Source organism: Sturnira hondurensis, unplaced genomic scaffold (assembly GCF_014824575.4).
Source record: "Sturnira hondurensis isolate 20B ecotype Veracruz unplaced genomic scaffold, ASM1482457v3 Scaffold0000780, whole genome shotgun sequence".
Lineage (NCBI taxonomy): Eukaryota > Metazoa > Chordata > Mammalia > Chiroptera > Phyllostomidae > Sturnira > Sturnira hondurensis.
Window position 1 is genome coordinate 21145098 of NW_028073411.1, and position 16453 is coordinate 21161550.

The window sequence follows — 16453 nt, forward strand, 5'->3', positions numbered from 1 at the left end:
TCGCCGCATTGTTTCCTTCGCTCCGGAGCGAGCGAGCGAGCCGGTTCTGGTGTCTGAGGAGCCCGGAGCCCGCCCCGCGCCCCGCTTCCCACATCGCGCCGCCGGCCGGGCCCCGCCGGGCCTCCCCGGCCCCGCCGCCGTCGCGCCGCTGCTGGCCGACAAGAGCCCTCCGACAGGAGCCCGCGCCCAGAGTGGCGGCGCCGGGCCTGCGCGGCCGTTGGCGGAGGAGCCGCGGGCGCCATTAGCGCCGCCTCGGCCGCGCCGGCCCCCGCGCCACCCGCCCGCCCGCCGGGCTCCCGCGGCCCCGAAGGTGAGTGGTCGGGGGCGGGCGGTGGTCGCCGCCGCCGCTGAGGTCTCTCGGGCCGTCGGGTGCCGGGCCGCCGCCATGTTGGAGGCCGCGGCGGCGGCGGCGCATTGTCCGCGGGCGGCGGGCGGGCGCCGAGGGAGGCTGGGGCGGTCGGCCTGGGGCCGCGGGCCGGGGCCGCGGAGAGGCCGGGTTTCGCGGGTGCCCGGCCTGCGGGAGTCTGGGCTGTGGGGCTCCAGGCCGCGGTGTAGGGGAAGCTGGGAGACCGGGCTGTGGAGCGGGCGCCCGGTGGTCTGGGGCGGCGGGAGCCGGGGTGTGGGAGAGGCCGGGCCGTGGGGCAGGCCGGGCCGTGGGGCGCGAGGCTGGGCGGCCGGGGCCGGACTGGTTCCGGGTCCGCCCGCCCTGCGGCCTCGTTCCGGGCCCGCCCGCCCTGCGGGCCTCCTCGGGCTCCGGGCAGAGCAGGGGCGGCTTCAGCCGGGCAGGACCCGCGCGAGAGCCGGCTGTACCCGGCCCGGAGCCCTCGTCGCGCCCGCGGGTCGCGTTATGTAACAGACACATTCGTACGTTTTGCCGGTCAGGAGCCTGTCCATAGGCCCGACTTAAAGGCTTCCTACGAGACGGGGAGTCGGTGGACGCAAGGTCAGGCGTTCGGCCGCGCAGGGAGGCGTCCCTCCGGCTTCCGGGCGGCGCTGGCAGTAAACACCGTGAAATGGACTTGTGCCCCGGCTCTGCTGGGCCCTTTTTTGAAGAAGGAACTTTATTGAGGCACAGTTTGCAGAAAGTGCAGCTGCTGTGAGCTCACAGTAAGTTCTGACCAGCTTCTAGCGCCCAGGACCCCCCCCCCCCCATCCAGACCGATCCTGTCATTCCACGGACTTCACCCCTGCCTGGTCATCTTCACCCCTGCCTGGTCATCTCGGGAACAGCGTTTTAGGGTTAGGGCGGTGTTTGCTCACCCGGCCCTGCACCTGCTTTGCCAGGGGCTGAGCTTAGCACTTCGGGTTCACTCAGTCTGCACACCTGGAGGTGTGTGCTCCTCGGGGTCACCCTTTGTGGCACAGGGAGCAGCAGCTCGGAGAGCTTAAGTGACTTGTGCAGAGTCAGACAGCGAAGGGACTGAGCCGGCATTGTGAGCTGGTCGTTAGCGTGGGGTCTTCCTCTCTTGGGATGCACGAGGCGTTTGTGGATCCCTTTGGCAGAACCACTTGTGAGCAGGCTTGCTGATTGTCCTGGCAGTTCCTCCCGGCAGAGCTGCAAGGGTGGATGGAGCGAAGGGGGCCAAATGCAGAGCCTGTGGGTGTGGAAATGAGGGCCAGGTGAGGGCACTGTGCCGGGCAGCGCTGCCAAACGCCTTTCTTCCCGGTCACAACTGCATTTTCGAGTGAGAGAGAGGTGCTGTGATGTTGAGTGCTGGGGGACATTCTTGCAGAAGGCGGTCAGCGCCCGTGGGGCTGGGTTTGGAGGGCTGGTTTTAGTTAGGGCCCCTCAGTCCTTCACTGTGGAGGAGAAAATGATGGGTTTGTCTTCACTGCGGGGAGTAGCCAGCTGTCACTTTTGCCGTGCCTCAGTAATGACATGGGAGCCTGTCCCTGGGTGCATTAGGGTCCCCTCTGCAGGCTGTGGCTTTGACACCTGGGGGACACACTCAGCTCCCCTGAGAAAGGGTTACAGGTCCAGAGCCAGCTGGGCGGTGGCTTTGTTGACTGCTCGTTCCCTAGGAATCAAGGGCTGGTCCCTGGGTTTACAGGGAGCCCCCTGAGTGCAGGTGAGTTGAGGTATGGCTGACCACTGGGCATGCCATGCTTCCCTTTATAAGGCATTCCTGTTGAAGCCTGGATTTCCATTTGACACAAGATAAAAAGAGCTGCACTCTGAAGTGCTTAATCTTAAAAAGGCGTATTTTGGGACTGCTGTGATTTCTTTTGGGGATTTACCAAGTGAATCCTGGGCTTTGAACACTTCTCCTAAAGACCAGCTGGGTGTCTGTGAGGCTCACACAGGTGTGTGGCCCTGGGCTCCCACTCAGAATGTCTGTGAGTGTTGGGGGGGGGACGTTTGTGAGTCACTCTCTTTAGTGTCGTTTTCCATCAGTACAGTGGGTTCGGGGGTACAACCTTAGAGGTCCGAGAGGTCTCTGTTGTCGGTTCCTAGGGTAACAGACGTCTTGTTGGGTGGGCAGTGGAGGCCGAGAAGAGCAAACCATGAACCTCTAGCCGAGATTCCAGGTACCTGAGCCACTGCCGGCAGGCCTGTGGGGGGCCTCTGCAGGCAGCACGGGGTTCTTAAGGGTGGCCCTCACTGTGGAGCGAGAACAGAGATGCTGTACCTGGCATGTGTTGTGTGTCTGGGTGTGCTGGAGAAGGAGGAGGCCCCCTGGCACTGTGGTCCAGCCAGCAGTGCTGAGAGCGCCCCTGAGGGGAAGGGCAGGCTGACTGGCCCTCGGGTTTTCACGGTGGTCACTGCCAAGGCACTGCAGAAGCTGGGCTGGGGATTCCTGGGCATGAAGAATGTCCCCCTACATCAGTGTGGGGCTCCCTTCTTGATTTTGTTGGTGGCCCTGTGCCTCAGCACGGATGCAGAGGATGTGTTCCCAGAGAAGGGCAGGCTGTGGTCAGACAGCTGAGGCCTCTGGTCCCCAGCACGGGGGCCGCTGGGACTGGTGCACTGGGGCTTCAGGGTGGCTCCCCTGGGCAGCGGCAGGGGAGGAGAGAGTGAGTCCTGGGGAGCCCTGGGCAGCGGCAGGGGAGCCAGAGCACCTTTGCCTCATGGTCAGAAACTCCATTCCTGCTGGGGTCTGACCCTGTGCCTGGGCTTCCCTGGGCAGGGACACTCTTGAGGGATGTTGCAGACATCTCAGTGACCTGTTGGCTTCGACTAGAAAGGTGTCTGGTGAGCGGTGGGAGCCACAGGGCACTAGAGGGGCTTGTCATTGCACGTACCTCCCAAGGCCCACTCCTTGCCTTCCGGTTTTCTGGGAGTCCATGGTGAGGTATGGCCTGGTGGGGACGGGCTGTTGAAATGTGATCATGAGTCTTGGGACAAATGATTTTGAAACCTCAGAGGTGTCTGAGCTGGGAGTTTTGCTTCAGTGTGAATGGGTTAGTGAGCTCTACCCTAGTGTGTCTGGTGGTTTTCTCGAGTTAACTTCACCTCTGCCTCTGTTTCAGGGAGTCAGTACCAAATGAGGAGGAAAGGACGATGTCATCGAGGCGCTACAGCGAGGCACCCTTCCTCCCCGTGCAGCACTAAGCACTCCCCAGCGCGCGAGACCCTGACCTACGCCCAAGCTCAGAGGATGGTGGAGATAGAGATTGAGGGGCGCTTGCACAGGATCAGTATTTTTGATCCCCTGGAGATCATACTAGAAGATGACCTCACTGCTCAAGAAATGAGTGAATGTAACAGCAACAAAGAAAATAGTGAGAGGCCCCCCGTGTGCCTAAGAACTAAACGACACAAAAACAACAGAGTCAAAAAGAAGAACGAAGCCCTTCCCAGCACCCATGGCTCGCCAGCCTTGGCCAGTGCCCTTCCGGAGCCCAAGGTGCGGATTGTGGAGTACAGCCCCCCATCCGCCCCCAGGAGGCCCCCCACGTACTACAAGTTTGTGGAGAAGTCAGCCGCGGAGCTGGACAGCGAGGTCGAGTATGACATGGACGAGGAGGACTACGCCTGGCTGGAGATCGTCAACGAGAAGCGGAAGGGCGACTGCGTGGCAGCCGTGTCGCAGAGTGCGTTTGAGTTCCTGATGGACCGCTTTGAGAAGGAGTCCTACTGTGAGAACCAGAAGCAGGGGGAGCAGCAGTCCCTGATCGACGAGGACGCCGTGTGCTGCATCTGCATGGACGGTGAGTGCCAGAACAGCAACGTCATCCTCTTCTGCGACATGTGCAACCTGGCCGTGCACCAGGAGTGCTACGGGGTGCCCTACATCCCCGAGGGCCAGTGGCTCTGCCGGCACTGCCTGCAGTCCCGGGCCAGGCCCGCTGACTGCGTGCTGTGCCCTAACAAGGGAGGTGCCTTCAAAAAGACGGATGATGACCGCTGGGGCCACGTGGTGTGTGCCCTGTGGATCCCGGAGGTCGGCTTTGCCAACACGGTGTTCATCGAGCCCATCGATGGTGTGAGGAACATCCCCCCCGCCCGGTGGAAGCTGACGTGCTACCTCTGCAAGCAGAAGGGCGTGGGCGCCTGCATCCAGTGCCACAAGGCCAACTGCTACACGGCCTTCCACGTGACCTGCGCCCAGAAGGCGGGCCTCTACATGAAAATGGAGCCTGTGAAAGAACTGACGGGGGGTGCCACGACCTTCTCCGTCAGAAAGACCGCTTACTGTGACATACACACGCCTCCGGGCTGTATCCGGAGGCCTCTGAACATTTATGGGGACGTGGAAATGAAAAACGGTGTGTGTCGAAAGGACAGCTCAATCAAAACGGTCAGGTCCTCATCCAAGGTCAGGAAGAGAGCGAAGAAGGCCAAGAAGACACTGAGTGAGCCTTGCGCTGCCCTGCCACCCGTGTGTGCTCCGTATATCCCCCCCCAGAGGTAAGCATGTGCCGCTGTGGGGGCCAGGATGGGCCCAGAATGGGGACGCCAGGGAGGGCCTGCACAGGGCTGTGTTAGAGCATCCTCGTGGTCCCCTAAAATGTGGCCTCACTCATTCACCACTCTGGGGGAGCATGGATGTTGCAGAGACTCGAGTCTGTTAGACCTGGAGGGCTGTGGGGTTTCCTTGATGCCCATTCCGCCCACAGGGTGAGCCAGATGCCATCAGGGTGACTGAGGCCACGCTGCCCACAGTGACCGGACTGGCACTCTGTGGTATCCAGGTGTGGTTGCCTTCTTCGACACGATAAAGTGTTCTTGCACCAACATTTGGGGACTGTGTGGGATTTTTAAGCCACTTGTTGGAAAGTGAAGCCTCATGGCTGAGTAAGAACACCCTGGGTTAGAGATCAGAGTGGGCTGACCGGAGAATGGGGGGGGTGCGGGCGGGGGCTGGCCACCGTCCTGTGGGTGGGATAGTCTTTCTGGACTCCTGACCGCCTTTGTGGTGCGGACACTGCCTGGTCAGTGTCGGGCTCTCTAAACTACAGTGGTCCACGGGGGTGGGGTGTGGCTCTGCCTGCCCCTGCGGTGGGCAGGCCCGGCCGCGCTCCTGCCGGGTCTGTAGGCTGGTCCTCAGCCAGCGGTGTCTGCTCCAGCGCCTGAACTCGTTTCCTCCTCTGCGCCTGCTCCTCTTGTTGCAGACTTGTTCTGGGTTTTCCTTTCTGTTACTTTTCAAAGTGCCCTTGTTCAGAGCCTGAGGTAAGTTACCTGACAAGTTTTGCACCAGAGCCAGCGTCCGGAGTCTGGGAGAGCAGACATCCCCACTCCCAGCACCCCCTTGGGCTTCGATGGAGTGACACACCCCATGTGTAACAGGGCACGGGGCTTGTAACATTCGGTTAGGGAGGAGGAGCTCTGAACTGGTGAAGTCGGGATGCACACAGGTGTCTGTGCCTGAGGAAAGGCGGTGCTGGGACACCTGTGTGCCTCGATTGTCTTGTTGTTTGAAAGTCACGTGTGAGTAAAGTTATGTCTGTCTTAAAGAGCAAGGGGATGCAAGACTGCCAAGATTTTATCGTTATTGAGAAGTTAAATGCTGAATATTAGTTTTTCGTATTGTTGTCATGTACGCTTGTCATGTAAAATAATTCATGCCTTCCAACACATGATTAAAAGATAGTTTTTTAAAAAAAATAATGAATTTATTTTTAGAGAGGGGGAGAGAAGGAGAAAGAGAGGGAGAGAAACAACAATGTGTGGCTGCCTCTCATGCGTCCCCCACTGGGGACCTGGCCCGCAACCCAGGCATGTGCCCTGACTGGGAATTGAACCAGCGACCCTTTGCTTCACAGGCCCACGCTCAATCCACTGAGCCACACCAGCCAGGGCCAGTTTGGTTTTAATGTGTTGCGATTTTAACTGGTTAGGTTGTAAAAGTGTACTGACACCTGCCACTTAGAATGCTGGTTTTGTCCTTGGAGGAGCAGGCATTGAATTTGTATTAAGAGTTAGAAGCATGCCACCCCACCCCCGGCCCTGAAATGAAATCTTTTTTCTTTTGTGGAGTAGTGCATGCTCATTCTAGAGTCAGTAAACTCAGACAAAGTAGGAACAGAAAGTGCTCGTAATCCCTCACACAGAGAAAACCACTGTCAAAACCAAGGTGTTTCGTGCCAACCAGTCAGCCTGACTTAAAAGATAGTTTCACTTGGATTTCTACCTCTGAGTCAAAAGTACAGGTTTGTATCAAGAGTGTGGGTTTAAGAACCCTAAGAATTTTACCTTTACTGAAATTAAAGTAAACAAAACGAGAAACTCGATCTAACGAACTGAGAGACCCGAAGTCTGAGGTGCTGCCCACTGTCTCCCCGCCCCCAGCCTGGCCCGAGTGCTCGCTCGCTCCAGGAGGGCCATGCTGGGGCTGCAGGCCTGGGGCACCAGGGCACACTCGCAGTTGGAAATGCTCGCACTTGAGGAGCTAGGGTGCCCAGGCCTGCGTGGGAGCAGAACTCGCGCCCTGGACCCGAGCGTTTCAAAGTAGGTGATGCGGCTGAACTGTTCTAAAGGCGTAGTCTTGCCCGTGTTCTGTCTTTCTTTTCCTAATTTAGGAATAAACTGTTACACAGTTTGGAGTAGAGATAAAGGGTGTTCTTGGACAAGTGTTTGTGGCTGCTGGCTTTGCTCCCTGGGTTGCCAGGATCCTCTGGGGAAACCCTGGCGTTTGGGTCGACTTACCACCTTGGAAGCTCTCCCAGCTGCCCTGTGCCCTCAGTAACTGGTGTTGGGTCACCCCTTGGGTTCTCAGGGCAGGTGCTGGGGGCCTGAGGCATTAACCTTGGGTGTATGCGGTTGTCCCCAGTAGAGTGTGGCTGGGGTGAAGCCGGGCGTGCTGCGTGCAGAGGGGAGCCTTTGGCACAGGGCTGCCTAGAGTGGCTGCTGGAGCAGCATTCTGAGCAAGCTCCGGAGAGGTCCTGGGAAAGGGAGCCGGGACCCACTCAGCAGGTGCTCTGGAGCTCTCGGAAGAGGAGGGGTCTCCTTCCTGCAGAGAGGAGAGTTGGCTGAGAGGAGGAGGGTTTGGGGGAGGACGGTCAGGGACCGTGAAGTGCTTTTGTAATTTGAGCGGTTTAAGTATTTTTCAAGTAAAAAGGATAACAGATTAATAACTGACTTTTAGGTTATTTTTTTTTAAGTTTTATATTTTTAGATGTTAATTTATTTTTGTGGGGGAGGGAGAAATGGAGAGAAACATCCATGTGTGAGAGAGAAACATAGACTGGGTTGCCTCTCACACGCCCCCTGCTGGGGACCTGGGCCTGCAACCCAGGCATGTGCCCTGACTGGGAATCGAACTGGTGACCCGTCAGTTTGCAGGCTGACTGTCAATACACTGAATCACATCAGCCAGGGCTATAGTCTATTCTATAGACTGAGGAGGAGGAGGAGGAAGTGAGAGGATGAGGAGGAGGTATTAAATTTTTTAAATATTTAGCTTTTTAAAAAAATTTTTAATTTACTCATCTTTAGAGGGGAAGGGAAGGAGAGAGGGAGAGAAATATCAATGTATGGTTGCCTCTCCTGCGTCCCTTGCTGGGACCTGGCCTGCAACCCAGGCATGTGCCCTGACTGGGAATCGAACCGCGATCCTTTGGTTCGCAGGCCCGAGCTCAATCCCCTGAGCTACGCCAGCCAGGAATATTTAGCATTTTTAAGTCACAAAGATTACTTTTTACTTCTTGAAGTAAGAGACTCTGTAATAAGGATGAGGGTATTGTGAGGCTTTGCCTACCGTTCGAGAACTTGGGTTGGTGGCGTTCGACTGGAGGGCTCTGGCCAGGAGGGAGCAGCGCTGCTAACGTGCTTGGCGGGTTGGGTGGCCCGAGTCTGGTGGACATTCGGCTTTACTGGTACTTCTGCCTGTGAGGGTCCCGGCCTTCAGTGTGGTCAGAAGTGCCCCGGTTTTCTGAGTTTGTCCTGAGTAGTTGTCCCAGTCTCTTGTGTGGTTTCTGTCTGTGCCTGTTTGCCTTCCTTTATCTGCATTCATTAAAATAAAAATTGTGCCCTGGCTGGTGTGAGTGCTGGCCATGAACCAAAAGCTCACTGGTTCAATTCCTGGTCAGGGCACATGCCTGGGGTGCGGGCCAGGTCCTGGCTTGGGGGTGCATGAAAGGCAACTAACTGATGTTATATCTAGCACACTGATGTTTTCCTCCCTCTGTTTCTCCTTCTCTTTGCCTCCAAAAAAAATAAATCTTTACAAAAATTATATATAAGTATAAATATAAATAAAATAAAATAATTTTTTCCAACACAGAAACCACTTATTTAAAGTTGAGGAAGATATGCAAAGTCAGATCTGAGGAGGGGAGAATTTCTTTCCTCCACTCTTTCGCCTTTCTGCAGGAAAAATCACGTTTCCGCGGGTGCTGTCCCAGCCCCTTCTGCCGGAAGTGCAGCCTGTCCTCACCCAGTTGCTGCTGGGACTGCGTGTTTCTCTGGCTCCACATCCGTTTGATGCTGTTTCGTGGGGAAGGGGCACGTCAGGGGAAGGACTCCTCAATCGGAGCCACCTGGTTCCTTTGGCATAATGGGTCCCCTTAGGGGGACCCGTTCCCCCTAACTTCCCTCTTTGGGGACAGCCGTTTATCTGTGGAGGAGAATGGCTTTGTGAACCCAGAGGCTCACGTGCTGTGTGTTCTGGACTCCCGACTTGGTCCCCTCGGCCACTTGGGTCATTTACATGGACATCACTAAATTAGTGCAGATGTCACGAGAGCAGCCGTTGTTGAGTCTGTGGTGAGGATGGAGGGTCTGGTCACCAACTGTGTTTCCTCGAGGGCGCTGCCGGCCGGTGCCCCTGCCCTGTCGAGTTTCCTACCACCTTTGTTGTGCTGCGACTGCTAGGGGTTGGAGAGACGAGCTGGCTCGGCCTTCCCAGGTGGAAGCCCTTCTCTGGATGCTCCACGGTGGCAGGGCCCTGTGTGTGCTGCCGGGGGCGCCCATGGGGCTGGGGGCATCCCGCCCCGGGCCCCGGCGGGAGGTCCTGTGTAGTGGCCACTCCGGAAAGAAACTCCCGACGCCACACTGGAAAGTGAGTCGCGCAGGTCATGGACACGCAGTGTCAGTGTTTCCACTGCTGCCAGGCCGCTGTCCCCCGGTCACTGAGGAGAGCCTGCCACGCCCGAGCTTTCGTGTAGGCGGGAAGACGTCCCCATGAGCGTTGTCCTGAGTGCTGTCTTAAAGGATGTGCTTCTCAGCCTCCTATGACTCACTGCTTTCCTTGGTTTTACTTTATATTTAAAAAAATTTAAATGTATTTATTGACTTTTAGAGAGAGAGAGAGAAACGTCAATTTGTTGTTCCCACTTATCTCTGCATTCATTGGTTGATCCTTGTATGTGCCCTGTTGGGGGATTGAATCTGCCACCTTGGCATGTTGGGGTGATGCTCTAACCGCCTGAGCTACTTGGCCAGGGCTGCTGTCCTTGATTGGGAAAGCAATCAAGTAAATTGGGGCTGGGGGGACTTGGTGTCTCACGGTGAGTCTGTCCTGGTTCAGCCCAAAAGGGTATCTTCCAGTGAGGCGGGGTATGGGACATCTGGTGAGCAGGTTTGTTTGGATCAAAGAGCCAAAGTGAGTGAAAATAAAATAGCACTGGGAAAGAAATCTGGGTTTGCGAAGGCTGCGCGTCTCACCGTCCTGCTTCAGATGCACTTGGCTTTCTGGGAGACGCTTATCTGCACTGAACTCGAGTGAGTGTTCCAGGTGTGGTGCTGTGCGTTGTGCTCCTTGGGCCCAGCCACCCAGCCCCTTCTTCCTGGGGTTCTTGCTGGTGACTGCCTCTGCTGGGACTGCCCTGGTGGTGCCCACACTCAGCACGTCTGCTGTGCTCGCCACCCTGCCGGGCCTGGTGCCCTCCCCAAGTGTCCCCTGCACACACAGCAGGCCCTCAGTGTATGGGAAGAACTCACCAGCATAGTAGGTTTTTGCCATTTCTGATGATGTTTGTTGTATTCGCTGATTTTGGCAGAGAAGGAGACAATTTATTTGAAGTCTCCCTTAATACTGGCGGAGGGTAATTACCACACAGTCTCACCACCACTCCAGCCTGGGTATCGCCTGGGCTGACACGTGGGAAACATTGTTTGGAAAACACCAAATTGTTTGAACGCACACTTTGGGTCAATGTCCAAGAGTGGTCAACAGTGGGACTGCCCCCCTCGTGGACACGCATAGAGATTGGAATTGGGTCAGAGGTTTCATCCTTGTTTCAACTTCCGTTTGGAAAATCCTCAAGTTTATAAAATACTGCAAAAATAACACTAAAATTCTCTTCACCAAAAATCAGTCACCTCTTGCTACGTGTCCCACATGCCCTGTGCACATAGCAGGCACCCTCTATGGGTGACTCCCTGAGTCCACTTGGTGGGCTAGTCTCCTAAGAGAAGCCGGCCTCCAAGGCAGGCTCAGCGAGGGTTTCAGTGTCATCCTTGGTCCTGAGTGACCAAGGTGCCCATGTGCCTGCAGTCAGGCCCTGTCTGTCCCACTTCTTTGTCCTGGACGTCTGCACAGCTGCTCTGGGGGGACGCCCGTTGTGCATGGAGACGGCCCTGCTGCGGTTCGTCAGGTGTCGGGCTTGGCTGCTGGTGGCCGTGTGCTCAGTGCCACAGGAGCACCATGCACTCCCCTGTCTGGACACGGTGGGGCCCCTGCTTCTCAGTGGTGGAGGTGTCACCAGCATCTCCTACGATTCCTGCTTTGGTCTCTTCTGTCATTTGATCCAGGGTCTGGGAGACTCTGGGAGGCCATGCGGCCCCCCTCCCCCAGCACCAGACGTCATGTCTGTTCTTCCCCCGGTCCTCTTCCCATGAGGGCCGGAAGCAGGTGTGCACCTCGTCCCCCGCTCCAGTGTCCCTTCTCCTGACATGGTGGGTTGGGGGTGCTCGTTTTCAGAGAGGCCCACCTCAGCAGGACTGTGGAGGTGCGCACACAGGCAGAGTCAGGGCTGTACCAGGGAGGGGAGCATCTGGTGGGGTTTCTCGTAAAACTGGGCAGAGCTGGCTGTTCCTGACCCAAGAACCTCGGCTCTTGGTTAGGGAGCCGATGGGAGATGCCCGCTGCAGGCAGTCCCCTCGGTGTGACTGGGTGATGGTGATGGCTGGCTGGGGGGGTGGACATAGGCCCCCCAATGATCCTGGGGCTCTGTGACTGGTGACCGTGCACCTGGAGCCCTGGGGAGGGCGTGGGCTGTCCCGACCTGAGCCGAGGGTGGTTGGGGTGGGCCCACTTCCAGAGGCGGACTCCAGGCTCTATGGGTCTGGCAGGGGTGTCCAGCCTTTGAGTGTCTCTGGGCCACACGTTAAATACATTGTGACACGTAATCACAGCAAAAACCTCATAATGTTTTAAGTAAATTCGTGGTTTTGTGTGGGGCCGCGTTCACAGCCATCCTGGTCTGCATGCAGCCAGTGGGCCATAGGCTGGACACCCTGCTCCAGGGTTGGGTCGCACTGGTGCCGCCCTGACCTCTGTCTGACCTCAGCTGTTGGTGCCCATTCCAGAGCCTCACTTCAGGGTGTTGGAGCGGGTGGGCGCCCCCTCACCCCGGCTTCGCGCCATGCGTGTGACTTTGGCGTGCCCCAGGGTGGTGTGGAGAGCGCTCTTCCGTGCTTTAGGTGGATGTGATGTTCTCAGTGACGTTTTTCCTGTTTTCATGATCATTAGATAAAAAGCTTAAAAACAAAGAAAGTTAGAGTAACATTCATTTATCAAGTGTCAGAATTTATTGAGAAGAGTGAATATGAAACGAACACTTCAAGTCACTTCTGAGACACCCCATTTCCAGTAGCCCCCCGCCCCCAACCACTCACAGGAAGTTGGGGCAGGTCCGTCTGAGCCTGCTTTCCCTCCCTCTGACCTGGTGCACACTCGGTCTGGTCCGGGTGTGCGCGTGGACGTTGGTCGCAGTGCTGTCCCACTGTGCATGTCCCCCATGTGGCGGTGGGCCTGGTGACGGGCAGGTGGTGTTGGGACCCTCCGTGCTGCTAGGGTTGGCTTTCCTGGAGTGGCGTTTTGTGGGTTCCTGGCCTCAGGGGTATCGGGTTGTGTTCGTCGCATGTCTCTTCCCCGGGCTCATCTTCTCATTTCTAAGGCCTTTGACTGTCTGCTCCAGCTGGGAAGTCTGTATGACTGTCCTCTGACCTAGCTTCAGCAGTCGCCGCCCGTGACCGTCTGGCGCCCTTGCTGGTTGGTGCCCGGTGAGCACCTGAGGGGCTCCCAGTCCCTCTTCGTACCGGAACACGTTGGTGCAGGGCGCAGGGGCAGTCCTCAGCAGCCGCAGTCTCTCCGTGTCTCGATGAACTGGAGGGCCTCTGTCTTCGTGTGTCTTCTGAAGTGGGTGTGCTCTCAGGCCGCCCAGCTCCTCCGCCCTGAGTTTTTCCCCTGCAGCCCTAGTCCTGCAGCTGAAAGTTGGGTGTGACTTATGTCCCCGCCATCCGTTGGCTTCTGTTGCTCTCAGCCCTGACCTGTCCCTTGGACCCAGGCCTCATCCTCTGGGTCCGAGGTCCCCGATGCTTGTCCTTCAGGGAGGCGGACGTCACCTGACTGAACATGGCCCACCTTGCTGCTCACTAGGACCTCTTGAATATTGTCACAAATGATCATGGTTTATGCTATTAAAATTCCTATAAAAATTTAAAATGGTAAATACCATGGTTTTTTTTTGAAGATTTTATTTATTTATCTTTAGAGGGGAAGGAAAGGAGAGAAGGAGAGAAGTATCAATATATGGTTGCCTCTCATGAGTCCCCCGCTGGGAACTGGCCTGCAACCCGGGCCATGTGCCCTGACTGGGAATCGAACTGCATTACTCTGGTTCGCAGGCCTGCGCTCAATCCACTGAGCTATGCCAGCCAGGAATACCATGTTTTTTAAAAAATTAGCTTGCTCTTTGGAAAGGTCCACCTCCTTTAGAAATTGCTTTGAGGTTGGTGTGATATGCTGAAGGCTCTCTCAGATGACCTTGGTTCACCTCGGCCCAGCTCAGGCTGGTCTGGGGGATGAGAGGGGGAAGCCTTGCCTCAGTCCTGGCACTTGACTGTGGGTTGCTGTTTATCGTTGCACGTTTAGTATATGTTATGGTCCATGTTGTCTTGTCTTTTAAAATAATTCTCTATTTTCCTGAGGACCTCAAGGTTTTCTTCTAGGAGCTTTTGAATGGCCCTCCTTCCCGTCTCCCGGCCATCCTCTGGCCGCAGCATTGACCGGCTTCCCCCAACCCCTGGCCTGTTGGCTGGTCCCGGCCGTTTGGCCTCGCTGCAGCGCTTCTGGGCCATGTGGTCAATGTCCTCACAGTCGAGTCTGTCGTCACCTGGGGACGAGGGTCCCTTTTCCGTGTGGATGACCTTGCCCGTCATGTACTGAGTCATGTCTCTTTTCCCAGAGCCCCGTCTCCAGCCTCTGCCACTTTCCCTGGGTCAGTGGTCTGCTTTCCCTGCCCGTGGGGCCCGCTCTGCAGACCGTGGTGGTCCTTGTGACCTGTGCTTCCTTCATGTAACTTTTGGATTCATCCTGTTAGGGTTCTTGACAAACTCTTGGGAATTTGGAAATTCTGAGGAATCTGCGTACCAGTTTGGAGGTGATTTATAGTTCACGGTGTTGCGTCTTGGTCTAAGTGTTGTTCATCGTTTCACCATTCAGACCCGCACCGTTCAGGCCTCCAGCACTGCGGTTCCGTGATGTCCTACATGCTTCTCCTTTCACGAAGCTGCTCGCCCTGGTCCTGAAGCTGCGGGGGTCTGTGGGAACAGTTCCTGCTGCTCTCCTGGGGTGGGGGTGGCGGGTGCCAGTGTGCTGAGGACCCGGCGACTCACCCGGGTCTCGAGGTGGAGCCTCTGCCAGCACCTTCCGGTGTGGCAGGTCACTGGGACCCCTGACTTTCCCACGTTTTTTGAGACGGTCGCATTCTGCCTTCTTGCCTGTTGATTTATGGGTTCTACTTCCAGAACCCCTAATCTTTGCCTTACTGGCACAGGCCCCCCTCAGGCCAGGTTCTTATACTCGAGTGGATTTGATGGGGGCATCTTGTCTCAGGTTTGTGTTCACGTTTGCAATTGAGTTTGCCCTTGAACTTCCCCGCCTTGGTTTGGTGAACTTGCCTTCTGGGGGATGGGTGCATCCTCTCCTTCCAGTCAGTGGTACCAGGTTGGACTTACACGTATAATGATAAACCTTTTATTAAAAAGTCATCTTTTTATTTTCCTTTTTTTCTGGGGGTGGGGTGAAATCCAATATTTTTCTTCTTTTAAGATTTTATTTATTCTAGAGGGGAAGGGAAGGAGAGAGAGAGAAACATCAATGTATGGTTGCCTCTCATCCGTCCCCTGCCGGGAACTGGGAACCGGGAACTGGCCTGCAACCCAGGCATGTGCCCTGACTGGGAATCGAACCGCGATTGTGTGGTTCGCAGGCCCGAGCTCAATCCACTGAGCCACACCAGCCAGGGCTCCAATATTTTTCCCCCCCCCCCCCCCCAAACACCTGTAGTTGAAGGGTATCGGGGCCGGACTGTGGCAAGTGCGCACAAGTTGAAAGGCACATCACTTCCGACAATGAGTTCTGGGTGCCCCGCCCCCCCTGCAGGGCCTGCTGTTGCCCCTGCTGTCTCTGCTCTAATCCTGTTTCTCTCACTGAACTGTGAGTGTCGAGGTTTCTCCCTGGTCAGGTTGCGATTGTTCGCACACACTCGAGCAAAGCAAATGGACGACTTGAGGACCCGTAATTGCTGGTGACCTTCAGCGGGGAGCGCCACTTCACGAGACAGGCGTGGGAAGACGAGTGAGGCTTCCATGTCCGACGTTCTTCCCGTGCCAAGGAGACGGGGTCTCGCTTTGCTCTCCTATCCTTGGTTTTCGTTGCTGCCCACGTGAGTGCTGGAAACAGCGGTCCCATACGAAAGGTTTCAGAAAAGCAGTTTTGTTGTGGCGGTTTTAAAATTTCCTTCCAAGTTGTACACCAGAGTCGCAGATCAGCGTTTTATCAGCTGAGCTTCTGTTTCTCTGGAAGCTGAGGGTGGGCATCCCTGGCTGGAGCCAGCCATGGCCTCCTCCTGATGGGTATCCAGGGGCCTTTCAGTGCTGTGTACCACACCTGTCACTTGTGCCCACGTGCTTTGTTTATGACACATGGTTGGAAACTTCTGGTCCTTTCAATGTGCCCTTGGCCAAATACTGTACTTTTTTAAAAAGATTTTATTTATTAGATGGGAAGGGAAGGAGAGAGGGAGAGAAACACCAATTTAAATCAGTGTGTGGTTGTCTTTCGTGAGTCCCCTGCTGGGAACTGGCCTGCAGCCCAGGCATGTGCCTTGACTGGGAATCGATCCGCGATCCTCTGGTTCGAAGGCCCGTGCTCAAGCCACTGAGCTACACCAGCCAGGGCTAAATACTGTATTTTTCAAAAAGTTAGAGTAGAGACCTGGCTGGTGTAGCTCAGTGGATTGAGCGCGGGCCTGTGAGCCACACGATCGCGGTTCGATTCCCAGTCAGGGCACACGCCTGGGTTTCAGGCCAGTTCCCAGCAGGGGATGTAGTTCCTGGCAGGGGGTGCACGAGAGGCAACCATACATTGATATTTCTCTCCCTCTCTCCTTCCCTTCCTCTCTAAAGATAAGTAAAATCTTTTTAAAAAAAAAGTTAGAGTAGAGTACAAAGAGTGGAGAAGAACAGACTCAAAGCTCAGTGAGTTGCTGTAGGACAGACACACTTGTTGCCACCACCCACCTGAGAAGACAGGACTTGGCCCTCCTGCAGCTTCTTTGTGACCCTTTCCCACTGTGCTCATCAGTGCGGGACTTCCTGCCCCTGTTTGAGCACAGGTGTCACTGTGCCTTCAGCACTTCGAGTCCTTGAAGTCTCTCCCCTGAAGGTCTCTCTCAGTCTCTTTCCCAGTGGAGTTTATGGAGGGGCTGGGTCCCCACCTGTCTTGCTCCCTGTACCTTGGTTCCGCACATTTCCTTGCCCTCCACATTGTGTGGTGGCTGGGCTGCAGCCAGAGTGTGCAAGACGTGGTGGGTGTGTTCAGTGTGGCACACCTGCTCTCTG

At 56.2% G+C, this 16453-nt stretch overlaps 1 protein-coding gene across 5 annotated transcripts in view; it reads left to right on the forward strand.

Annotated features, from left to right (window-relative positions):
* The window catches only part of BRD1 (bromodomain containing 1), a 42823-nt gene continuing 26370 nt past the window's right edge, over positions 1 to 16453 (forward strand). For 2 of the 5 annotated variants that reach the window (XM_037049283.1, XM_037049286.1), the window contains exons 1-2: positions 4 to 310; positions 3472 to 4852. In XM_037049283.1, coding sequence (XP_036905178.1) covers positions 3486 to 4852 — 1367 coding nt within the window. In that variant the 5' untranslated portion in view covers positions 4 to 310; positions 3472 to 3485. Of the gene's footprint in view, positions 311 to 916; positions 1108 to 3471; positions 4853 to 16453 lie in introns of those variants that run through there. The other 3 variants (XM_037049291.1, XM_037049267.1, XM_037049276.1) reach the window with 3 other exon arrangements.